Here is a 27,977-nt window from a genome sequence, read left to right on the forward strand (position 1 = left end):
AATAACACATAACTTAAATGAAAAAATCTCAATCCAAGTAAGAACAAATAGATTAGCTAAAGCACAAAAATTAACATGGGATATCTACAAAAAGAAATGTCTATCAATAAATACAAAAATAAAACACTACAACACAGTTATAAAACCGGAAGCTACATATGCAGCAGAAACACTCTTTTACCTGAATAAACAATCAAAGACTGACAGACTTCAGAAAATTGAAAGGAGGATTGGAAGAACCTGTATCAACAAAAAATATCAGAAAGATGGACAGTGGTGGTTAATACCTAACAAAGTCGTGTACAAAGAGCTAGAACCCATTACAGATACTATGCGTAAGAGGAGACTGGGATTCTTTGGACATATCATGAGGATGCAGGACTCGAGACTTCTGAAACAACTAGTACAACACAATCTCGTCTCAAAAAATACCACAACAGGATGTAAATGGTTCAGAGAAGTAAGAGAGGATCTGAAGGAAATAGGCCTTACAACAGAAGACACCAAAAATAAGATAAAATTGAATACAAAACTCAAGAATACAAACCTCCGCTTTACCCTTACACAAAACAAACCAACAACACGCACATTTTCAACTGAGGAAAGGGCACGAAGATCGGAGCGTCTGAAGAAGTACTGGGAGGACCGCAAAGCCCGAACAATCCCTTCAAAGAGACCTGAACGACGGACTGACTAAAGTGATCCTATGTGGTCATAAAAGAAGAAGAAGAAGAAGAAGAGGTGGATGAATATTGGCTTCACCAGGCAAGTTGGCCATGCGGTTAGGGGCACGCGGCTGTGAGCTTGCATTCGAGAGATAGTGGCTTCGAATCCCACTGTCGGCAGCCCTGAAGATGGTTTTCCATGGTTTCTCATTTTCACACCACGCAAAATGCTGGGGTTGTACCTTAATTAAGGCAATGACCACTTCCTTCCAACTCCTAGGCCTTTCCTATCCCATGGTTGCCATAAGACCTATCTGTGTTGGTGCGATGGAAAGCCACTAGCAAAAAAGAAAAAAAAAGTATTGGCTTCTCTCAACCGTAGGTTACTTAACACATTCATCACTGGCCATTTTAATCTCCTGCTGGTGCTAGCAAGTTGCCCAATAGGCCTTGTGATTTCACTCTGCGCATTTAATTGGAAAACAATTCATATCTGGTCATTTTTAAGATATTTTTATGAAACTAAAATTACAGTGATTGTGAATCTTTCCTCTCTGTATGTAGAAAGTTACAAGACTCATTATCAGTATTGTAGGAATTATAGTTTTATATCAGAAATTTGTTTTCTTCCTCTTTCTTTTTAGGTTAGTTGCAAGAAAATGCCAACACTAGTTAAAAATTTGCGTTCAGATTGTACAATCTATGTGGCCAGACATTTGTGCTTGCCTGATGAAAGAAACCCATGTGGAATTCAATGTCAGCAATATCATTTCCTCATTCTCAATTAGATGTGCTGGCTAGCGTCTCGCTACGAATTACGAATGCAGGCAGATCCTGTCTGATGCATCTGCTTATCTCATACTAAAGATGCAGATCTATAAATGGCACATGAGATTATACAAATAATATACCTTGAATATTTATTGAATCCCTAGGACTCATAACTATAGCTTCAAGAAGTTGAGGCGATTGGAGTGGTTCACGACGTTTAGTTAGTGTCAGTTAACCAGAAATTATGGCAGACTTCATTGAAGATGTACTAGACAATGACAATAATATTGATTTCAGCTTTGGTGATAGTGAATTAGGAAACAATATTGGAGAAGCTGTTAGTCCAAGTGGTGAAAGTGAAAGAGATGAATATGTTTCTGTAGGCTCGAGGGAGGAGACAGATACGGAGATTGAGTCATAAGTCACGGCAACTTTTTTTTTCTCGTGAACAGGAGACAACACTGGAATATCTAAGGTATGCATTTGGAAACGTACGGTATGTACTTGCGCATGATGCCACCAGATGGTGTATGTAAACAACAGTGTGGGTCTAAGCATGCCCCCAAGTTCAGTGTGTGAGTGAGAGAATCACAAAATGGAAGTCAACAAGCAGGAGCACCGATCGTATATTAAAATAGCAGTTCTCCGCGACAGAAATGCACGCTAATGCCATGCAGAGCTGCGGGAAGCATTAGGTGTTTGACTATGATCTAATCCCCAAAGTCAAGAATCCATTGCATGGACAACGGTTTGCTAACAAAGAGGACATCGTAACAGAATTTCGGAGAGAGGTGTCACACGTTAGTGATACACATGCAGTGAATGGTATTCAGCGCCTGCCCCACCGCTGGCAATGCACAGTGGAAACCTTGGGTGATTATTTCGAAGGTCTGTAACCAGTGGAGACCTGTCCTTTGTACGTAGTCTTGTGTATTTACTGTCTGTACCATAATAAAACAATGTTTACCAATGGCCTGTGTTCTGTCACTTTCCTACGAGAATCTCCTGAAGTCAGAATTTGTCAATTTGTCTTCAGGCGCTATACATAAGTACATGCCCTATATTTCAATATTTCAAATGCATGTGATAGCTTTTCCGTGTTGTCTCCTGTTCGTTAGAAAAAAAAAAAAATAGTCGCCATGACTTATGACTTGACCCTCGTACGTGAAGCGCAGACAACAATGGCCCAAACATATAACCTCATTATTACACTGATGGAATAGCAGGTGTTCAAACACACACAGGGCTAACTGTTGACAGTACTCCTATCAAAATTTGTAAACATTTCTTTGATGATGAGCTAATCAGTTTTATAGTTACAGAAAATATATTTCAGGGGAAAGTGAGGGTAAAACTATGCTCAAAGGAAAAATTACCTCCAAAATGTAGGATACTCAAATAGGTAGATGTTGATGATAAGGACATTTATAGCTTTATATCACTAACTATATTGACAGGTATTGTAGCCCGCCTGGTGGCCATGATTGTTAAGGCATAAAGTCTATATGGTCTGAAACTGTGGTTAGCTAGTTTTGAGTCCTGTTGGTCACAAAAAAAGTGCCACTATCAGAATGTTGGCCAGCAGATTAGAGAGGTGGTGGTATACAATTTCTGATCACTAGATTGCACGTCGAAATGAAACCAGATGGATACCTTGATGACGAACTTTGGCCCAAAACGGAAAATGAGAATTGGTTGTTGGAATGTGAGAACTTTGATAGAAGAAGGTAAACTAAAGGAGGTTGAGAAAGAGATGCAAAATTATGGCTTGGAAATTCTTAGGTTAAGTGAAGTGAGGTGGTGCGATTTTGAAGAGATTATGATGCAAAATGGGAACACGTTTATTTATTTTGGACAATCTGGGGAGGATGCTGAATGGAGAAATGGAGTGGGTATGTTGCTAAGTAGGACATCCAAGAACAGTTCAATTGGAATGAGTCCCATCTCAGACAGAATGATGACAGTTAGATTTCAAGGTAAAATTTGAAATGTAACAATAGTAGTTTGTTATACACCAACAGATCTGATGCCGTCATGAAGGATCAATTTTATCAGCAGCTAATTGAAACTATGAAGAATATAAATAAAAGAGATATTGCTATTATTATGGGTGATATGAATGCAAAGATTGGATCAAATAATGAGGGACTAGAGCATGTGATTGGGAAACATGGATTATATGAAATGAATGATAATGGAGAGAAAGTTGAAAAATGTGTGTGCCATCCAGCAAATGGTGATTGGAGGGACATTCTTTCCTCAAAAAAGGTGTCATGAGGTTACATGGCTATCACCAGATCACAAAATAGACAATCAGATCAACCATGTAGCTATTAGTAAGAAATTTAGAAGATCATTGACAGATTTGAGGAACAGCAGAGGAGCTGATGTTCATAGTGATCATCATCTAGTAGTAGCTGAGTTTAAATTGAAAATAAAGGCTGCATCAAAGAAGTTTGCAACTAGACAAAAGAGGTTCAACATACAAAGCTTAAACAATGAAAAGAAGAGGAAAGAATTTAGTTTAGAGTTGAAAAATTGGTTTGAAGTCCTTTCAAATCTCGAAGAAGAGGAAGAATTGAGTGTGGAAAGAACTTGGCAAAATGTTAAGAATACTTGTATACAAACGTGTGGAAAAGTAATTGGTTATAGGAGCTATCAATGGAAAGTCTGGATGTCTGAGGAAACATGAGACTTGATTGAAAAATGAAAAGAGGCAAAAGCTTTAGTAAATCAAAGCAGAACAAGACAGCAGAAGTCAGAAACCCAAAGGAAATACAGTATTAGAAAATTTACAAAATGTCTAAAAGGATTGTGTGAAGCAATAAAAGAAGGTGGATTGACCAGCAGACACAAATTGCAGGGAAAGCTGAGAAGACGGGAAATATGAAACAAGTCTATAATATTACAAGGAAGTTGTCAAGAGGAGGTTATAGGAAGAGCAAACCAGTGAGAGATAAGTAAGTAAATGTGTTGTTATCACAAGAAGAACAATTGAGGAGATGGCAAGAGTATTTTTCAGAAATTTTAAACAAAGATGATGGAAATGAGCAGGAAATCAAGAAGTAGTAAATGAAGAATAAAGCTAGATCGCCTAACAAGGCATGAAGTTAGGTTAGCAATGAAACAATTAAAGAATGCTAAAGCAGCAGGTATAGATAATATAGATCCAGAAATACTAAGAGTGGATGAAGAGGCCGCCATTAATTTGCTCCTACCATTATTGGGGAAAATATGGAAAGAAGAGAGAATTCCATGTGATTGGAAAGAGGGCTTGATTGCAAAACTTCTGTCTGGCTCCATGGCTAAATGGTTAGCGTGCTGGCCTTTGGTCGCAGGGTCCCGGGTTCGATTCCCGGGAATTTTACCCATAAATTGTTAATTCCTCTGGCATGGGGACTAGGTGTATGTGTCGTCTTCATCATCATTTCATCCTCATCACGACGCGCAGGTCGCCTACGGGAGTCAAATCAAAAGACCTGCATCTGGCAAGCCGAACTTGTCCTTGGACACTCCCGGCACTAAAAGCCATATGCCATTTTTTTTTTTTTTTGAAACTTCCCAATAAAGGTGACGCCACATTGTGTAAGAATTGGAAAGGAATAACACTACTGAGCACACCAACTAAAATTCTCCCTAGAATTTTTTCTAAACAGAGTAAAGAACTCAGTTGAGCAGCGTCTTCGAAAACAACAAGCTGATTTCCGTAGACAGCGCAACTGTGTTGATCTAATAAATGTGCTAAGAATAATTCTAGAGCAAAGTAATAAATGGCAGGTTACATTGTACTTGACATTCATAGACTTTGAAAGAGCATTTGATTCAGTAAATAGGACCGTAATGTGGAAGACTTTGGTGAAATATGGAGTACCACATAAAATCGTGAATCTCATGAAGGAAATGTATGAAGAGTACAGATGCAAAGTAGTACATGAGGGAAAGCTCACAGATTATGTGAATGTCACAAGTGAAGTTTGCCAGGGATGCATTCTTTCACCAACAATCTTTTTAGTGGTGTTTAATAATGTCATGAGAAAAATGTTGGATAGAAGGAAAATAAAAATAAATGGGGAATGGGGGAAAGACTGGAAGATTTAGAATTTGCAGATGATATTTGTCTTTTGTCTTCAAGAATTAGTGATATGAAACACAAGTTAGAAGGATTACGGAAGAAAGCAGAGGCTGCAGGACTCAATATAAATGTTGTTTAGACCAAGGAAATGAGAGTAAATGCTAAAATTGATGAAAAATTGTTTGTGGCAGAAGAAGAGATGGAAGAGGTTAAAACATTTATCTACTTGGGAAGTGTAGTGACAAGAGGAGGGGTGGAAGAGGATGTGAGAGCCAGAATGAGGAAAGCAAATTGAGCCTTTATGGAGCTGTAGGCAGTGTGGAAGAATAACAACATTTCATGGGAGACGAAAATGAAAATGGTAGGTTACGCGAACTATCACTAATCTCTTGCAGACATTTAAAACCGTTGCTTATGACACATCATATACATCAGATGGCCTGAAATTATATCAAATGATGAGCTGGGAAACAACACACACAAGTTCCAGTAGCAGTGGAAATCAGGAGGAAGAAATTGGAATGGAATCCGGAAGGTGCACGGAGGAGAGGTCGTCCTAGGAAGACCTGGAGGAGGATTGTAGAGGAGGAGGCCCTTGAAGTAGGGAAGACTTGGAAGGAAGTTAACGTATTAGCAAGTCAACGACCACAATGGAGACATTTTATGGATGCCCTATGTTCCAGTGGGAACGAGAGGAATTAAGTCGAGTAAGATTAGAGTCACCGTGGCTCAGGCGGCAGCTCATCGGCCTCTCACCACTGGGTTCCGTGGTTCAAATCCTGGTCATTCCATGTGAGATTTGTGCAGGCCAAAGCGGAGGCGGGTAAAATTTTTCTCCGGGAGCTCCGATTTTCCCTGTCAACTTTCATTCCAGCAACACTCTCCAGTATCATTTCATTTCATTTGTCACTGCCCCAGGGGAGTGTGACAGGCTTCAGCAGCCAGTATAATTTCTATCCTTGCCGCTAGATGGGGCCTTCATTCACTCCATTCCTGACCCGGTCGAATGACTGGCTGTGGATTTTCATTTTCAAGTCAAGTAAGTTGTATGCCAAAATCCTGGATTAAATTCCAAACCTCTTTGCAGTGCTCATATGGAGTGAGGGCATATGACACTGTTGATGTTGATTCATCCATCAGATAGGGACATAATGCCATTGATGCTATTCGACAGAAGTAGGCTATGAGCTGGTACTGTGTTTCACCCTCTCCCTACCTACTGTCATATATCATGTCGTGCATTTCATCTCATTAATTCCACTGATGAAGTTGATGTCAGGAACAGCATCTGGTTGTAAAAACTCGCTAAGAAATGTACTGGTCAACTGATGAAATGCTTTCTAGACATTTCGTTGGAAACTGTATGTCAGAAAATAGGTTCTCTTCAATACTTCAATTTATCCACTTTATCAGTGTTGACACACCAAATGATGACAAACTGTATAAAATCCAACTTGTATTTACACAGCTCATAAATAAATTTAGAGAGAATTATCAGCCTGTTAAAAAAATCACCTTAGACAAAAGTCTAATGTTGTCGAAACGGTGACTGGAGTGAAAGCAGTTTATTAGGATGAAAAGGCCCTGTTTTGGAATCAAAAGTTTTGATTTAAGTGAGAGTGGGACTGGATACCTGGACAATTGGTACAGTTCTCCAAAACTGTTCATAGCTCTCCATAATAAAGGAACGAATGCATTTGGAACTGTCCAAACCAACAGGGAGGGGGTTACTGAAAATTGTTAACACCAAGAAACTACGGAGGGGAGAAATGGAAGTCGGGCAACAACCTCTTCTCATGTATGCGTTATAGCTTGATAGAAGACTAGTGTCTGTTTTATGTAGGGTGGGAATGGTGGATACACAGATGACCAATTCTATCACAAAATTAACAATTTTCAAACCCTACTTAATGGTTGATTATAATCAGGATATTGAGGGTGTAGATTTAGTAGATCAAGTGACTCATGAATACCCATCTATGAGGAAGACTGTGAAGTGGTACAAGAAATTGTTCCTTCACATGCTGGACATAGCTATTTACAAGAGCCTGGTCATTTGGAGAGCCTTAAATATGGGGAAGAGATTGACACTTCTCGATTTCTGTCTTGCGATAGTGAGTGGCTTGACAGAACAGCACCATGTGCCCTGTCCCATCTACACAGGGTTTTAAAAAAATCAGTAAAGCCTCCACCCTTTATACTGAAAGAGAGATATTTCATCTACAAGATTCCATCCACAGACATGAAAAAATATGCATACCGAGCTTGATAGCTGTAGTCGCTTAAGTGCAGCCAGTATCCAGTATTCGGGAGGTAGTGGGTTCGAACCCCACTGTCGGCAGCCCTGAATGTGGTTTTCTGTGGTTTCCCATTTTCACACGAGGCAAATGCTGGGTCTGTACCTTAATTAAGGCCATGGCTGCTTCCTTCCCACTCCTAGCCCTTTCCTGTCTCATCGTTGCCATAAAACCTATCTGTGTCGGTGCGACGTAAAGCAACTTGCAGGAAAAAAAAAAAAAAGAGCGAAAGTATGCATTGCCTGCAGAAATGTGTCCTTGTTCTTCAACTCCTGTTTTGAGACATTATACTAAATTCAATGTATAATGGTAAGATACAAATACATTTTAATAGTATTTTTAGAAACGTTTTTCTCCAGAACATTCAGTGAAATACAAGGCACATTTTATCAAAATAATTTGCAATAAATCAATGTCCAGAATGCATGATGGGCACTTTCTGCTCGAGAATAAGGTTAAAATCTCGCTCCTTGTCATCCTAGAAGTGGTTTTCTATAGCTTTTCACATTTTGGCAATGACTCCTTCCTTCTCAAACCATTCCTTACCCCATTATGGCCACTACAGTGGTTCCAGTTAGCTGGACCTAATTTTTTTCAGAACAATTTGCCTTGTGTTGATGGGTATCATACTTCCACTACCTTATTTTATCTAAATTAAAACCTGACCCCTTTTCACAAATTCCTTACTTGATTACGGGTAACATGATAGCCAACTGGAAAGAGCATTTTATTTTGGAACTCTAGCTTGGAAATACGGGGCATGGTTTTTAAGTAAGTACCGTTTTGATATAGAAAAAATGTAACGCTGTTTATAAACTTTTTTTACATGTAAGCCTAAACCATTAAATACTTCTTAACATAAGTTTCAAGCATTTTAAGGCACTTGTCATATCACAAAACCAACTTCTGAATTCCATCCTCATTGAAATTTGCCACCTCATGTGCCAGCCACTGCAGCTCAAATCATTTTTAGGTAATCGTCATCATTGTGGCGCTGACCAAAATGCTTTCTCAAGTGCTAGAACAAGGCGCTAGATCACGGCTATACGAAGGATGATCCAATTATTCCCAATCAAATGAAGCGACGAGTTCTCAGTTTCAGTTAGCCATTGTCATGAAACGAAAGAATCCCCCTTGTGAGCATGCCATACCGTTTGTTTTGGTTTGCACGATGCAGTTTACATAAGGTCTTGCAGTAAGTCTTGGCATTTATTGCATCACCCCAGTGCAAAAAATCCACAAGCAACACACCCTGCCTATCCCAAAACATGTGAGTTTGCAAGCTGAAATTGTTCGCTTGCACTTCCCTTTCTTGGGTAATGTTGAGTGTCTCCATTCCATAGACTGCTGTTTTGATTCTGGTATAATATAAGCCACCTATGTTTCATCACTGGTGACAATTTGGCTTAAGAACGCATCACCTTCATTTCTGTATCGCTGAAGGAAAGTCAAAGCACTGCCTACGTGCTTGATTTTGTGCACTTCCGTCAGCATCCTCGGTACCCAGCATGAGCACCACTTGTGTCCTGCCACAATTTCATAAAGATCACTCCTTGAAATTTTAGGCAACTCATAACTTAATAATAAATTTGTAAAGCATCTGTTTTCTCGAACCTTTGCATCAACTTTCTGCACCAAGTCCTCAGTAATGACAAATGGTCACCCACTACGTTTGTCATCGTGGACATTAGTGCGGTCTTCTTTAAATGCTCTAGCCCAGTTTCTTACCATTCCTTTGCTCGTAGTGTGTTTTCCATATACTTCACTAATGTGCCGATGAATTTCAACGGCTTTCACATCTTCTACATTTAGAAAACTAATCACAGCGTGTACTACACGCTCACGCTTAGCGAGACTGTTAATTGTCAGAGACATTTTCAGTATGTAAATACGGATGAATGCTTCCGTAATGGTGTTTATGGCCATGAACTTACTACACTGGTGTAGCAGGGGGAGAGGTGATACTCCCACATGGCGCATCACAGGTGGCGGATAGGAGGGTCCTAACAGACTTGCCGGCGGACTTGAGAGAAATAAAATACCTCTCGCGGACCAAACACACAATCCCCTGTGGGTGGGGGATGCAGATGACAAATACATTCACGGTATCCCCTACCTGTCATAAGAGGCGACTAAAAGGGGTGAACAAGGGATGATAAAATTAGAACCATGATACTATTTGTAATTAGTATCACCACGCAGGGAACACCATGGGTCGCTTTTACTTGCGTATAGTATCACTATGTTAGGTACACAATAGGTTTGTGATTAGTAGCGACAGTGTGTGCTCAGGATGCATTTTAGAGTACCTGTGATTCTTACCACTATATGAGCGACACCATGGTTCTGCCTTGCCTATGATTAGTACCCACTATGTGATGAACACCACGGGATAGTGCAAGTCCCTGTGGTTAGTCCACTTATGTAAAGAACACCATAGGTTTCTGTTGCCTGTAAATAGCGACACAGTGTGCGAAACACTATAGGTCTGTGTTACATGTGCGCATTACATTACCTGTACCATAATGTGTGGAATACCGCGAGTCTACACTACTTTTGATTAGTATCACAACATGACAAATACCATGGTTCTACTTTCCTAGCGATAAGTACCATTATGAGGGGCCAATGACCTGGATTTTGGACCCATTTAGACTACAAGCATCATCAATTCAGTATTGTGCTTTAGAAGCAGTCCCTTGGTTAGTAATACTATTGTTTAATGCTAGTTTCTGGGAATGTGGGGCATTGCTGGTCGGATCCACTGGTTGTTTTAACTTCATATCCATCCATTCATTCTTCGTCCTCACATTTTGAATTCTGGTCATTGGAGGATTATGGATTTTTAATTGTCCTTACATTTCGTCTCATTTTGTGCCATTAGGGGCCGATGACCTAGATGTTAGGCCCCTTTAAACAACAAGCATCATCATCATCATCATCATCATCATAAATGGGGTTTGTGGCTAGCCTGCACATGTTCATACTGAGCATGCATGTGCCGAACAATGACCAAAGCGCTGGTGTGGCCATATTTTTTTTAAATGGTACTTTTAAAAAAAGTATGCTTCATATTATAAAGAAGGTTAGAATTAACTTGAAAGATTATTAGAAAGTGTTTGCCCGTCTGTCACAATTAATGAATAATGTATTTAGTGAACTCTGTGTTATTGTAGTTTTTCCTTTTCTCTTCCAGGTATGACTGTAAAGATCCATATGATTTATTAGATAAGACAAATAAAGAGATAGGAACATTTGAAGATGAAATGGCAAAACTTCAAGACTCAGCTTCATTATTTGAAGTGAATGTTCCTGACTTCAAATACATCAAACAGTGTCGTAAAGAGCTCCGTATGTTGAAGGTAAATTTGACCTTACGATCTTTGTATGTGCATGTAATATGTGAAATAATATTTTGTAGACATGATGACATTTTGTGTTTATGCCATGTGAAAGTAGACAAACTATACAGAAAAAATTATAAAACAAATGAACATTAAAAAGTCCATGTTAAAGATGGGGGACTCATTTTTCTTCATCTCAATAATTCAAATCATATTGTCACAGTAATTCTAATGAAATCTACATAATAATAATCATGCTCATTGCCATTCAATCTACATCAATGCAACAATGACTCATGAATTCTTTGGAAAATTCCTGGCATTTCTCGGACTGATGTGCAGGAGTTGTGACGGACAGACGGAAGGACACAACGAAGACAAAAGGAAATTCACCTGGATAGCGCCTTAGCGAAAAGTGTGGCTCGAGTGCCTGGGAGGTAGGCAGGCAAAACTAATCCTGCAGACCTGTGGTTCCTATGTTCACAATACTTCTAATTGTGCCATCTAACATGCCTTTAATGAATCCATTAGTGCATAAAGTTATTTTTTGTGTTTTATTTCATTTTATCTACACATTTTTACTGTTAATAATTGCAGAAATACATTCCAACTATCAGAATGTTCATACAAGTATTAGTTTTATTTACACAGACCGTCCAATATATTGGATGCTATGCACTCATATCAGTACAACGACACTAGTTACTCAGCATTACATTGTACAATAATGTTGCAAGCTAGGCAGTATTTACTTCTCCAATTTACACTGTAAAGTGGACCTACAATTTCCACTACAGACTTATCACAATACTGTATTGTAACAGTAAATATGGTACTTTGATGAGCACGAGAAATGCAGGGCGTGTACCGTTCTCATTGAAGTGCATACAGAGGGAGAGGGTTTTTCTTTAAAAGAAATTTCTAAGTTTTTTTCTGAGTTTATTAATAAGTTCTAAATCATATCACCTCTGTACAGAAGAAAGAGTGAGAAGTGTTCTTTCCTCGTCCTAGGGCTGGCGATGTCCCAGAATTCCGGCTGCTCCGCTTCTCTTTGCACCATTGAACCACCCTTCCTCCCTCGATGGAAGTTCTTGAAGGTCTCGAATTTCTAGAAGATCCATGCGATGTCTAGAAGATCCATGCGGTGTAGAAGTAAGGGCGTTGAAACAGGCCACGTAAATGATAAACGTGAACAAACACCGTTAAGCCATGGATGTGTTAATGCGAAAAGCGACTTCTGCACAGATGAGAAAAAGATATAGCAATGGTTTTAACAAGGTTCAAGAGCTGTATAATTGAAGAATTATCACACGGTAGAATGTCACTGAAATCTATCCTGTGTTATGTCATTAATCATTTGAAATGAATTCTATGTGGCACAGTGTCACTAAGCTTGAATAAGCACATAAGTTTAACACTCGGAAATTAAACTCATAAAATGAATAACCACTTGAAACTAGTTGTCGAATGTCAATAAAGTGTCAATAAAGTAATAAATAGCCACGTACAGTTTGTGATACTTGGTATAATCTGAAGTTATTCCACACGACATATTTCTGAGTCTGAACACTGTTCAATGAAATCAATTGGATTGAAATGAAATAAGAATCTTTCATTTAAAATTAAAAACTTCATTATTGTTCCGTATTGAATAGAGAAATAAGATGTACAATATTATAGGTTAGGATCCACCTTTCAATACTCCGTAATAAGATGGTAAAAAGTAGTTACAACCTGTTTAATGGGACCGGTTTCAACACATTTTAAGTGTCATCATCAGCCAATAGGCTTTAGATTTTGCTTGGTAAGCGTTATCATTTAAAGTTAAAAACTTCATTATTGTTCCGTATTGAATAGAGAAATAAGATGTACAATATTATAGGTTAGGATCCACCTTTCAATACTCCGTAATAAGATGGTAAAAAGTAGTTACAACCTGTTTAATGGGACCGGTTTCAACACATTTTAAGTGTCATCATCAGCCAATAGGCTTTAGATTTTGCTTGGTAAGCGTTATCATTTAAAGTTAAAAACTTCATTATTGTTCCCATTAAACAGGTTGTAACTACTTTTTACCATCTTATTACGGAGTATTGAAAGGTGGATCCTAACCTATAATATTGTACATCTTATTTCTCTATTCAATACGGAACAATAATGAAGTTTTTAACTTTAAATGATAACGCTTACCAAGCAAAATCTAAAGCCTATTGGCTGATGATGACACTTAAAATGTGTTGAAACCGGTCCCATTAAACAGGTTGTAACTACTTTTTACCATCTTATTACGGAGTATTGAAAGGTGGATCCTAACCTATAATATTGTACATCTTATTTCTCTATTCAATACGGAACAATAATGAAGTTTTTAACTTTAAATGATAACGCTTATCAAGCAAAATCTAAAGCCTATTGGCTGATGATGACACTTAAAATGTGTTGAAACCGGTCCCATTAAACAGGTTGTAACTACTTTTTACCATCTTATTACGGAGTATTGAAAGGTGGATCCTAACCTATAATATTGTACATCTTAAGAATCTTTCACTCGTGAAGTTAATCTTGTTCACGCATGTTTAAAAAAAAGTGAAATTGATAATTCACCAACAGTCCTTAGTTCGGATGTTCGTAGAATTGGAAATGCAGAGTTCTTAGTTCGAATGTAGAATTAAAAATGCACAGTTCAAATACACAGTCCACAGCCCATCATCTACAATATATTTACACAGTTTATAGAATTATCTACACACGAAATTGTAAGTTAGTGACGTAGTCACTAAGTTCAAGGTAACTCTGTACTCAATCACTTGTTAATGTTTGCCACTTGAAGAATTCTAAGTTAAAGCACAGTCATGTTAGTGAAATTTCTCGAAATATTCAATCACTCTGTAAGGAGCAAAGACTGTTCCAAACCCTATCACTGTCCACAACATTAACTTTGAATTGTGAACACTTGGAAAAACAATCGCAAGTCTTAGACATTCATTCAGAATAAACAATCACTTGATAATATTAAGAGTTTGATGAAGCACAATTTCTATCACCCTCCGTTGGAGCAGAATTCTATCACTCACGATTTAAAGAAACTTGTATAAGTCCACACTCGACGCTACGGAGTTAAAGTCCAGGACTCGACGAAATATGACAATCACTACACGTCGTATCGCAGTCTCTGCGAGCCGACCACTCGCTGTTAGCAGCGTGAACTCCACTGCGAAACACACTGCTCTGTTAAGCGAAGCAACTCTCCATTTATACCTGATTTACGCCCAAAACATGCCTTCACATCTCGCTCCACAACTTCGTCGTCTCATGTTGGATTTTAATCAAACCTTGCAGGAATGCAGATAAGATACCGGGCTACATGATGATGTGGTTGATTTTGTCTAGTCATTATCGTAGGGAAAGTTATTATCCGAAGAAACTCAAGGAACATTCCATACTAGTCTTGGCTCACTCTGTGTTACGGTGAGGCAGGCTGTGGCGTCACTCCGCTCTACGTCACACACAGCTGTTGCTCGCTGTTCCTGTCTGTCTTGCGCTGCTGGGCTGGCGTGTAACGTGAAGTTTTAAATTTAATTACGGGGACTTAGTTTCGTACCGGCTGTTCCCGGTACAGTATATGCTATTTACGTTTATGTATCCACAGAAACATTTCGGGTGAAGTTCAAACTGGTCAAGCTGATCCACTCTTTGGATGCCACTATAGGAATTGAACAGCTTTTATTGCGGTACAGACCCTTTGCATATTTTTTTACGCTGGACCACCTTGATGCACCGCTTTACCTCCATCTGTTTGTAATTCGTACCAGCAGTGACAACACCGTTGTCATTCCAGCGCATCAGCGACGACAGCACAGTCGTCATTCCAGCGCACCAGCGACACACCACCAAAACTCCTGTAGTCATATGATCCCCTTCTTTTTCCTGTCTGCCTTTCTTTCAAGGGGGCACTTCTCTGTCTGGTTTTCTTGAAATGTACCTGTTGCACTCATTCCCTTTGAAGCCAGATGTCTTATCAGTTTAAGGGATGTAAAGTAGTTGTCAAAGAATATTGTATGCCCACTGTTTGATTCAGTTCCACCTGCATCAATGAGAAGTAAGGCTAGACTACACATCCACCAAGTCCAAATTCTTTCAGCCTTTCATTTTATATTGCTATATTCACTTGGAAATGTGGAAAGGTATCCCATAGCCACTGGCATAGAGAGAATTCTAGCGGAATTTCACAATTTTGCGCATCATCTGATGTGTTTGTGTGTGGAGGCAGAGGGGAGGGAAAGAGGGGCGGAGGAGACAGGAATACAGTCGGTCACTAAAAGAGTTGTAGATTGTGATGTTGTCCACCGTAGGGTTGCTTCTTGTCTGTTACAATTCGATCTACTAATGCTTTTGAATTTTCTATCAGGGATATCGGAAACAGAGATACTGGCCTATTCTTATGTATGACTCTCTTTATTTTCGTATGACAACTTCCTTTTGTATGGTTTTCTGGTTTTTCAGTTCCATCTCTAGAACTTACAGTAATATTTTGACTACCACAGGTGCTAGTCTACCCTTTTTCATATTCTGTTGGAGCAATTTGCTCTTCACATTCACTCAGAAGTAGGTTTCTACCAGTGTAATTCATATTACCCTCATACTCATTTCTCATTATCATCAACGATTTCACATCCATCATTAGGAGATTTGATGTGCTGCTTCTCTCCGAATGTCGGTTCTTCCTCCAAAATTTCCAATATTTCACTCACCATCGAACTAGTAAGGAAATACAAATGTTTGAGACATTTGCATAGCATCCGATTTTCAGGACAGCTATATTTACAACCCTCTGTCACATCAATAATGAGACATAATTGACATTTTTGTGTATTAATAGATTTATAGGAGTGTCAACAATATGATCCGTCACAAAGTATACGATTATTGGAAATATTTGTTAATTTTTTAATTAAAATCTTGCTTGTTGCACACAACTCTGTACTATTTTGCCGCCACGCTCGCAATAAGTGTGATTCAACAATGACTGGTAAGAATGAAGAATAATGTATACTTGGTTCTTGTTAGCTACAGCCTTTCTGAAGTATAAAGAAGTATCATGGGCTTAAAACCATGCATAAATATCACACATTTTATTTTTCTCCGACGTCCGATTTTTTGGACGCTATGCACTAATGGGTTAATGAAACAAAAGTTTTTCTGCATCTTGTAGATTAGAATACAAAACATATTTAGTTTTGAAGCTATTCACATGTCTCAAAAAAATGACTGTACTATGGGTGCACACAAAGAGATGGCCGTGCAGGCACTTGGGTGGGGAGAGGGACATGCTGGAGTGGCAGGGTTGAGCATGCACAGATCTGACATTGCTCCTAATGAACAAATGTTCAACCCAGGTGTTCTGTAGCTCTTGTGGGCTGACGTGTGAGTGGGAATTGATGTATTAATCAGTGCATTATAGGGAGTAATAGGTCGTCATTTGTGGGTGCTTTTTCTATTATTTGTATCTGCTAGTTCTTATTATAGACCATAGTGAACTAGGTCTAATATGCCCGTAATATGGCAGCAAAGAGACCGAGGGGTAAAACAATTCACAGTGAGGCTAGAAACATAATTGAAGGAATTATAAAGTTATGTGATGATGAAGGTCAGAATAAATGTCTCTCTGTGGCTTCAAAGTACTGTAATGTTTCAGAGCAAACATTGCGGCGTTGAAGAAATGAACTAAGTAATAATGATGCGGGCTGTATCTTGTTCAGGCCAGGCAAGAAACAGCCACGACCCAAGTTGCTGAAAGCAGAAATAGATGACTTTGACTGTCGGGTGATAAAAGATACAATTGAAAACATTTATTTACAGCAGAAGGTAAGCAGTCAGTGTTTTTAGTACTGATTAGTAGTTTACTGGCAGGAGCTCTTCTCTCCCCGGCTAAGTGCTGGCCCGCCCACCTCGCCGTGCGCCCATAGTTCATATATGACATTCTTTAATAAGGAGCTATTCTTTTTGTTTACAGCAACTCTGGGACTATGTGTACATTGTTCAGTCATGTGTAGATGACTGGAAAACCACTCCTTGGAGGAAGATTGATGTGGAGAATATGGATATTGAATGTAAAAAGTTTGCTAAAGAAATCAGAGGTTAGTACTTTATTGATACATATCCTAATGTCTTTAACCCAATGAAATCGGATGAGAAGGCATGCCCGCAAGTGTACAAGTGGCCTACAACTTGTATGATGACTTTGGCCTGCGCATTGTTGAGGTTTACATATCTTCTTACAGTGTACCAGTTTGTAACAGATAGCTCTTGCATTAAATTTTTCATATAATAGAAGTTTGAGGCAAGGGTATTTCAAAGTTTCCCCTCATTTGACCTTCACTGCATGTTCACAGGGTAACTTGGATATATTGCTAATACCATTCAAGCCAGTAACCATTATGGCTACTATAATGCAAGCTGACAGCTGTGTAGTCCTAACCGCATGGCCATCCTGCTCATTTTTCTGAGTTTTTGTTCTAGAAATATGTGGCCACAGCTCAAACAGAGCTCTCAGTCTTTTTAGAGTATATGAACCTGTTATTTTCTGTAATTGCTACAGAGACAAATACTGTACTTGATTCAAGAAATGGAAAAAATCCAAACAAAAGTAGCTCGATTTGTTCTGGGTAATTTTCGACAAAAGAGTAGCGTTAAGTGTTGCAGAGTTTGGGCTAGGAGGACTTGGGAGTAAGAAGATGAGCTGTCAGTGGAGAGATGGCATGGAATGACATTAGTAGATTAATAACTTCATGTGATGTTTTAAAAAATAGAAAAGATCAAAATATAAAAATAAATTTGTATCTAACAAGACAAATTGAGGCAAATATTTGTTTATCCCTTTCAGACCTGAAAGAAAACTGGAGGTGTGAATTTTTGTTTGTACGTCAAAAACTGACTAAAATGCTCTTAAATACATACATTTTATTTTACAAAAATATTGATTAACATTTGAAAAACAGCACCCACACAATTGTGCGTGTCAGAACTTAATTCACTGCTTATAAAATATTAAAAATTAAAAAATTCAGCACAGTGCATGTGAATATACACATGTACATGATCCAATGTTCTATTTTACAGTGTGGAACGATTTAAATCAGTTAAAATCTTATACATTACATTTCTCACATAGAGTATGAGTTTTGCTTTTACAGTCCTTTTGGTGGCAGCACCCAGCACTCCCGCATGCATTGCCTGTAGAGAAACCTAGCCCGCACAATTGTGCATATCAACATTCAAAACCTCGTAGTATTACGTACGATGTTGTAAGTTCACAATTTACGTTCGCTAAACAATTTACACACTTCAGCTAAACAATTTACACACTTCATTGATTAAATTCTGATATTCAGTAAAGCTTCTAGATTAATATGAATGCAATAAATAAATACTTAGGCATTACTGCTTCCTGCCATCTTGCCGATGAACTGTATTATTAAAGTCTTCTTCCTGCCCTCTGATGGTCAAGCGCTAAATAAAAACAACTGTACATGCTACGTGTCCCGCACAAACACTGCAGTCTGGTCTAGCGCCAAGAAAAGGTCAAATAAGCTCGGACATAAATAAATACAAACCCACACAATTGTGCATACATGGTCTGAGAGGGTTATAGGAAGGGGAGGTAAGGAAGAGGAATAACAATATGGCTTTAGACCGAATAGATCAACAATAGACTTGATATGTACAGTGCGAATGTTAATGGATAAACATCTGGAAAGGAACAAGGAAATCATCTACGTATTTTTGTATTTGGAAAAAGCTTATGATACAGTTAAGAGAAAACATGTATGGGAATGCTTATTGAAAAGAATGTACCAAAATAATTAATTAACAAGATAAAAATGTTATATCATGAGAGTAAAAGCAGTGTACAAGTGGGGAGTGGTGACTCTGGAACATTTTATACAAAAAAAGGTCCCAAGCAAGGAAGTGCACTGTCACCATTATTGTTTATTACATTGATGGATGAAATCATAAAACGTGTAAAACAGCGTAGCAGTAGTGATGAAGTGAATGCTTTGGTATTTGCAGATGATGTGATTTGCAGAAGGGGAGAAAAGGAAATACAATGGAGACTGGATGTTTGGAATAAAAATCTGAAGGAGTTTGGAATGGTAATTAATAAAAAGAAAACTGTAGTCATGCACTGTGGAAAAGAGAAAAAGAGAGAATCCAAGTGAACATAGACGGAGAATGGTTAGAGAATGTAGAGCAGTTTACACATTTGGGTAGCATTGCTAATGGAAGAAATGAAATCAACCCTGAAATTAATAACAGACTAAGTAAAGGTACAACGTTTTATCATCAAATCAGAGAGCTTGTATGGGATGACAGAGTACCCACGAGAACAAAATTAATATTATACAAACAGTATTTCATACCAATTGTAACATATGGACTAGAAACGCTGGTAACTAATAAGAGACAAGATAGTAAGATCCAAGCAGTAGGAATGAAATTTTTAAGAACATCGGTTAAAAAGACAAGAAGAGATAGAATTCAAAATATTAAAATCAGAGAAGAGCTAAATATAGAACCGTTAGTACAGAAGATACAGAAAGCAAGACTGAGATGGTTCGGACATGTAAAAGGAACGAGAAAGGAATGGGTAGCAAGAAGGCAATTGGAAAGAGAAGTTAAGGGAAAGAGACCAGTTGGAAGACCAAGACGAAGGTGGATGGATAAGATTTGGAAGGACATTACAGAAGCTGGATTGGATGTGGCGCAAGTAATGGAGCAGGAAAAGTGGAAGGACAGACTTGTTAACCACACCCAGGCGACTGGAGTGGGACATTGATGATGATGATGATGATGATGATGATGATGATGATGATGATGATGATGATGATGATGATGATGATGATGATGAGTTAAGGATTGGAATAATTTACTAAAGGAGGTGTTTGATAATTTTCCAAATTCTTTGCAATCATTTAAGAAAGTATTATTTAAACAACTGATAGGGAATTTGCCACCAGAACAACTGCCCTAAATGCAGATCAGTGGTGACACTCATTGGTTGATTGATTGATTTATTGATTGATCAATCGATCATTTTATCGATCAATCAACAGAACTTCATTGAGCATGTGTGTGTTGAGATGAAGAGGAAAGGTACTATTTGCCATTGGATTTTCTATGAACAGCAGACTCTGTGTATGGGGGAAAGTTGCTTCATGAATGAGGTTTGCAATAAGCAATTCATGGATTTAGGTTTACATTGGTTGTTTGATGTAGCAGATAAGAATTATTGACTAGATTCTATATCCACAGATCAATTAAATAGAGAATAACATATACAGTAAATATACATATAGGAAACAAGGCCAAGTGGATCCGATGGTAAAGTGCTGACTTTCTGGAGCCCAAGGTGGCAGGTGTTAGTTCAGTGTTATTTGAAGATGCTTAAATATGACATCCATGTGTCTGTAGATTTACTGGTACATAGAAATATCATATCCAAAAACTATAAAAATAATTAGAAGTATATAAAACAAATATTATTTATAATCATTATCCTGGGCCATGCTGTGCAATGTTGATGTCGCTTGACTCCCAGCTCCAGTAGGTCTTAAACCTTAGCCAAGTCCTACGTAGGGCCTGATTACTCTGCCAACCTCATTTGAATGTGGGAAGGTGATATAAGAAAGAGAAACATTATTTATTATGTTGGTGAAAGAAAGATATTTAATAACTAATAAAAATAATTAGTATTAATGAATTTACATTTTGAAATGTTATAATATTAATTATGGCTATATAATAATTACAGCATTGGACAAGGAAATGAGGATATGGGACACCTACACCACACTGGAGTCGACTGTCAAGAATATGATGACATCCATTAGAGCTGTGGGAGAACTGCAGAACAACGCAATCCGTGAGCGCCATTGGCAACAGCTGATGAAATCTACCAAGGTTCTGCTTGCTGTGTGGTGTTTCTTTCACCACAGGATTCAAACTTCCTTTCTTCACTATCTCTGTCATTCTTTCTCTTTGCATGTCTTCTTTTCATGTGGAATGCATTTCGAACAATCCTTCAGGATACATCAGTCAACAGGATTTCAGAGCTAAAAAGAACTGATGTTAAAAAGTTAATTGAATTTGTTTTATATTTTTAATTTTCTTTAGTTATTTGAAAGCTCACTGTTCTAAATTGTTTTGAAAACTTGGTTGAGAAAATTTAATCTGTTTCTGATTATTCTGTATGTTTCTATGAATCAGTTATGTTCAGCATAATCTGGACATATTAGAATGGGTACGGAGTGCCATCTTTATAGCCTTGTGTGCAGGGACTCAAACTCTGAATTGCCTAGAAAGTTGAAACTGAGTGAGTTTGAGTTTGTTTTTTGTTTTGAAATATACCACATGAAGTGAAGTTCTCTTACTTTTCCTTTCACTTTATGTTGCACTGCTGTTTCCTCTTCCTTACATTTCTGTCTCTAACTCACTATTTGTGTACAGTGTCTTTCTCTTCTCAGTCTGTCTTTGTTTCTTATATCCTTCTTTATTGCCGTGTTTCTTGTAAATATACTGTATTTCTGAGTTAACCATGTCTGCAATAAAACTCTGCTAAACTGTTTACGTATTAAATATTTTTAAATTTGAAATTTTCTCACTATTATCCTTCCAGCAGGATTTTGAAATGACGGATACATGTATTTCCTGTCCAAGAAAGTTTCATTAGTATAAATTCCAAAATTACTGTAAGAGATATTGAATAGATATGTGGGTGCCATGACTTTGGCTTGTATTGTATGTAAGTGTGCAATTTGTGATTTTACCAAAAGGGGTGTTAGACTTAGTGGATTTATAAGTTTATTAGGCTTTGCCAATAGTTCCTTAAAAAATTACTAACTGTCTGTTATAGCATGACAAATTCAAGTAAAACCCTGGAAACCAAGAGATACAAGTGCTCGTTTCATCAGCTGGTGTGACTGAGCAGGGTGAGTATGAGAGATTAGAAGTAAATATGCTGTTGTTATCTCTCTTCCATTACTATGAACAACTTTGATTTTTAACACTTGCCATTACTTAAGACACGGTGATAATATACTTCCGATTGGATAAGATATCATATGGTCAGTAGATGCAGAGCGGGTCCTGGCCCACAAGTGGCCACGGCTGGTCCGTGGTACAACAGCTCTGCACTCTGACCGGCCAACCAAGCAGAGGAGGAATGAAAACATTTTTAGTAGTAGGAGTACATCATATTCCAACAAAGAGATCAGCAAAAATCTCACATTCAGCGCAGTGCAACACTCAGCGTATGTGAGCCAGTAACACTGGCTATTTATTCCTGGATCCTGCCAGCACACATCTCGGGTGTTGTCAAGCCATACACAGTGACAAAGTATAGAGCTGGAGCACTTTAATGCTGGCTTATCAGAAACATCTCTCGTGAGAGTTAGGCAAGCACTGACCCTTTGTCACTATTCAGTAATATTGGGCAATCTTCACCTCGATTGGCTCATGAGAGGTTTCTCCCCGGTACATATTAGAAAATTATTGATCTTGCATGACTGGGACAGAAGAGCAGGATGATGGTTCATACTGACACTGCACAGTGAGGACAATTAATGAAATGTTTTATCAACACAGATCAAAATGATTTTAATGTGTGCTACAAATATGCTATAGAACAATTTTAAGTTATAAGAACATTTCACATCATTATTTTAACGAATCATGTGGCATTTAGGAATACATTAAGTGGAGTTTTAGAGACGCACATTGCAAGTCATATGAACATTAACAAACATTTTAGACTGAGAGAAAAACCCAGAACACATTTTAACACTACAATATTATTATTTGTATTATGTGACATTCATTATTGAATTCAGTGATGCTTTAAATTGTACATTATGTTAATATTAGGTTCAACGGGTGAGTTGGCTGTGCGGTTAGGAGCGCGCAGCTGTGAGCTCGCATTCGGGAGATAGTGGGTTCGAATCCCACTATCGGCAGCCCTGAAGATGGTTTTCCGTGGTTTCCCATTTTCATACCAGACAAATGTTGGAGCTGTACCTTAATTAAGGCCACGGCCGCTTCCTTCCCATTCCTAGGCCTTTCCTGTCCCATTGTCGCCATAAGACCTATCTGTGTCGGTGCGACGTAAAGCAAATAGCAAAAAAATAGCAAAAAATAATATTAGGTTCAACGATCAGCTGAAGATGACCTGAATAGGGTTCGAAACCGGTCCTGTATACTAATGTGATATAGATATGTTTTAGAAGCTATATATCAATAAAGTATTGATTTGTTGAAAGATTCCCATCTTTATAATTGTGTATACTAAGCTATCAATACGGACATGAAACTAATAGATTATAAAACTCCAAAATTCTTTATGCTACAACCGTAAATGCGAAGCCACATATAGAGATCGGTGGCTACAGAAGAAAAGAGGGTCTATACCACATATAGAGGTCAGTGCTGAGGGTTAAAAATACCCTTTCTGCTGAGCAACTAAGCCAGCAGGCACTGTTGGACTTCTTTTTGTATGTCCTCTATTCTCTCAAAAAGATGCTAAGCAAATGGTGCCGTATCGGGATTGTAAGAGAGGAATGCAACAGAATTTCCACCCTTATCATCATCATCATCATCATCATCATCATCATCATCATCATCATCATCATCAGTTTGCCCTTCCAGCGAGCCAGGTAGGGTGTTTGAAAATGAGCGTCTTGCAAAGTTGCCTATCTAAAAAGATTTTGTTGTCCATGACAGATTCCCAATTCCATTCTCTTCTCTTCACGTCTTCCCTCAGTTGGTCCATCCATCTTCTTCTTGGTCTTCCAGCTGGTCTTCTGCCTTTTATTCTCTTTTCCAAATAAGCACATAGCAACCTTGTGCTATTCATTCATTTAATATGCCCAAACCATTCAAGTCTAGATGACCTAAGTCTTCCTCCATCGATTCATTTAGACCTAAGTTAGATCGGATCTCATCATTTTTCAAGTGATCAAGTCGTGTCTTTTGGAGGGCAGTTCTAAGAAATTTCATTTCACAGGCTTGAATCCTACTACAATCCTTTGATGTTAGTGTGCAGGTTTCCAGAGAATATGTAAGGATGGGAATGAAATATGGCTTGTACAGGGTCATTTTTGTTCTTTGTGGGACCTTCTCATCCCTTTGGTTACTCTGTTATTTCTATCTCAGCTCTATTATTACTAGCCATTACACTTCCTAAATAACTGAATTGGTGTACTACTTCAACTTGGTGGTCCTGTATTTTTATGTTGCATTCTGTATTATGTCTGCTGATTTTCAATGCTACTGTTTTTGATGGGTTCAATTTCATTCTATAATCATCAGACTTCTTACACCATGCATTCAGATTATTTTGCACTCCCTCCTCTGTTTCATCCCATATTGCCACATCATCTGCAAATACCAGAGTTGGAGATCTTTATTACATTTTCCTCTTAGTTCCTTTAAAATGGTATCCATAACTGCTATGAATAGAATAGGTGAAAAGGCACTTCCCTGTTGTACTCCTTTGGTTGTATTCCATTCAGGGTGACCATCTCGAATTCTGACACAGCTTTTGCAATTAGTGTATAGCATTTGGATCTTCCTAATAAGGTACTCCGGTACACCAAGTTTTCTAAGACTTTTCCAAATAGTTGATCTAGGAACATTATCATATGGCTTTTCAAGGTCCATAAACACAATTATTAGGTCTTTTGCTCTTTTCCAGTGTTTCTCTCCAACATCCTCAAAGCAAATATCAGATCTGTTGTGCTTCTTACAGCCTTAAAGCCATGTTGTTCCTCTTTTACAATAGGCTCTTAGTATATTCCTTACTCTGGCTTCAATGATCTTCTCCATAATTTTAAGGCTGTGTGATAAGAGGGTAATGCCTCTGTAATTTTCACTTTTCCTTCTACTCCCTTTCTTAAAGATAGGAACTATCACCCCTTTTTTCCAATCTTCAGGCATTTCATTACCCTTCCATATTGTTCTGAGAACTCTATACAGCCACTGTATTCCTGGTGGACCAGCAGCTTTAATCATGTCAGCTGTAACTTCATCAGCTCCTACTGAACCACTTTTCATCCTATGGAGAGCTTACTCTACTTCTGTCCATGTAATTGGGATATCTTCCTCTATTGTTTTCTGTCCTACATCCTCAACAGAAATCTCATCAGGGCCATTTAGGAGCTTGTCAAAATACTGTCCCATTGTATCCGTGATATCTTTCATATTGCGAACTATATTCCCATCTGCTGTCTCCAGAGCTGTAATTGCAGTTCCTTTCAAAACTAAAAATTTCCACCCTATTTTTCTAATATCCTCGTTGTTGAACTGAGTTGATTGAGGGAATGCATTATTGTATTGTAGGATGATCCTTTCCTATGGTTAGGCTGCCTGGCTCAGACGGTTGAGGCACTGGCCCTCTGATCGCAACGTGGCAGGTTTGATGCTGGCTCTGTCTGATGATATTTGAAGGTGCTAAAATACGTCAGCCTTGTGTCGGTAGATTTACTGGCACATAAAAGATCTCCCATGGGACTAAATTCCAGCACCCTGGCATCTCCAAAAACCGTAAAAGTAGTTAGTGGAACATAAAGCAAATAGCATTATTATTATTTTCCTATGGAATTTGTGATGTCTCTGAATATAATGGCAAGCATTTTTGTTGTACCTAGGTTCAAGAAGTTCAACCAGAATGCACCCCTCTGCATCCCAGGAGATGTGTCTGTAATGTAACTTACTTAGCAAACTGCACTGTCTTTGCTTTCTTTTTTGTTTGTGAAATCTAATCATGCCATACCCTGCACTTCAAATTCTGTTCATTTTTTACTACAATCAGGTATTGATATGAGCTGACGGCCAGCTTTCTTTTTTTATGGGATGATGAATTCTTTTTAGCAGTTGTATGATTGTATGTAATTGATTTTAAATGGTTTTATAAAGCAGGAAATAAATGTAATTGTCATAATGTATTCCTTTGACAAATTAAAATTCAGATCATTTTAGAAAGAGAAATTTGTACCTGCAGGTTGTGTAGCTCAGATTGTAGAGCGCTGACCTTCAAAGCTCAGCTTGGCAGGTTCGATCCCACCTCTGCCTGGTGGTATTTGGAGGTGCTCAAATATTCAGTCTTGTGTTGGTAGATTTACTGATACATAAAATATATTCTGCCACACAAAATTCTGGCACTTGTCATCTCTGAATACTGTAAAAGGTAATTTTGTTGGACATAAAACCAATAACATCATTATTTAAATGTATGCTGTCTGGGTGTTGGTAAATATTCTAGCAGAGTTTTGTTGTGTTTCTGAGTGAAATGAATGTTGTGATACTTCTAGAAGGGAAAGAGGTTAACTTTCCTCAAAAGTGTACATTTGTAAATCTATTTGTCACAGTGTAAGTGCTGAGTGCTTATCTTTCTGCATAAACTGTTGTTTCTACATTGATGTTGTACAACACTGAGACAAGCAAAAATATTCAGGCAGTATACAAACAGCAGTATTCTCTTGATTTAACTGAATGTTGTGGGATAGTATATGGTTTCGTAGCATTGTTGTTGTTGTTGTTGTTATTATTATTATTATTATTATTATTATTATTATTATTATTATTATTATTATTATTATTATTATTATTATTATTCAATCAATCACTACTGATCTGCATTTAGGGCAGTCACCCTGGTGGCAGATTCACTATCTGTTGTTTTCCTAGCCTTTTCTTAAATGATCACAAAGAAAGTGGAAAATTATTGAACATTTCCCTTGGTAAGTTATTTCAATCCCTAACTCCCCTTCCTATAAATGAATATTTGCCCCAATTTGTCCTCTTCAATTCCAACTTTATGTTCATATTGTGATCTTTCCTACTTTTAGAGACACCACTCAAACTTATTCGTTTACTGATGTCCTCCCACGCCATCTCTCCACTGACAGCTCAGAATATACCACGTAATCAAGCAGCTTGTCTCCTTTCTACCAAGTCTTCCCAGCCCAAACTTTGCAACATTTTTGTAACGCTACTCTTTTGTCGGAAATCATCCAGAACAAATCGAGCTGCTTTTCTTTGGATTTTTTTCAGTTCTTGAATCAAGTAATCCTGGTGAGGGTCCCATACACTGGAACCATACTCTAGTTGGGGTCTTACCAGAGAGTTATATGCCCTCTCCTTTACATCTTTACTACAACCCCTAAACACCCTCATAACCATGTGCAGAGATCTGTACCCTTTATTAACAATCATATTTATGTGATTACCCCAATGAAGGTCTTTTCTTATATTAACACCTAGGCATGAAAATATCACAACCATTGTGCATGATCTTTGCACCCTTTTCACGTTTCTTTACACCTCATCATAATTGCACCTCTAGGTCAGTACCCTTATTGCAAGTGAATGCTGTCAGCAGATTTTGCGGTGTGTAAAACCAAAAACCAAACCCTGTGACACAACAGCCCCATAGGGCCATGGCCTACCAAGTGAACGCTGTTAAGCCTGAAGGCCTGCAGATTAAGAGGTGTTATGTGGTGAGCACGACAAATCTTTTCAGCTGTTATTCTTGGTTTTCTAGATCGGTGCCGCCATCTCACCATCAGATAGCTCCTCAATTGTAATCACATAGGCCGAATGGACCTCGAACCAGCCCTCAGATCCACGTAAAGATCCCTGACCTGGCTGGGAATCAAACCTAAGGTGTAGGCACGCTACCCCTACACCACAAGGTCGACGGTGATAAAATATATATTCAGCAAAATATGAACAATTTTGAAAAAATGTGGTATTTTGATGTACCTACAATTTTGGA

At 38.2% G+C, this 27,977-nt stretch overlaps 1 protein-coding gene across 1 annotated transcript in view; it reads left to right on the plus strand.

Moving 5' to 3' along the window:
* The window catches only part of Dhc93AB (Dynein heavy chain at 93AB), a 780,004-nt gene that overhangs the window by 412,446 nt on the left and 339,581 nt on the right, over positions 1–27,977 (plus strand). The window contains exons 24-26 of the mRNA XM_068228295.1: positions 11,002–11,167; positions 17,163–17,286; positions 20,961–21,109. Of these exons, the coding sequence (XP_068084396.1) occupies positions 11,002–11,167; positions 17,163–17,286; positions 20,961–21,109 (439 nt within the window). The remainder of the gene's footprint in view (positions 1–11,001; positions 11,168–17,162; positions 17,287–20,960; positions 21,110–27,977) is intronic.

This window comes from Anabrus simplex, chromosome 6, assembly GCF_040414725.1.
Source record: "Anabrus simplex isolate iqAnaSimp1 chromosome 6, ASM4041472v1, whole genome shotgun sequence".
Taxonomy (NCBI): domain Eukaryota; kingdom Metazoa; phylum Arthropoda; class Insecta; order Orthoptera; family Tettigoniidae; genus Anabrus; species Anabrus simplex.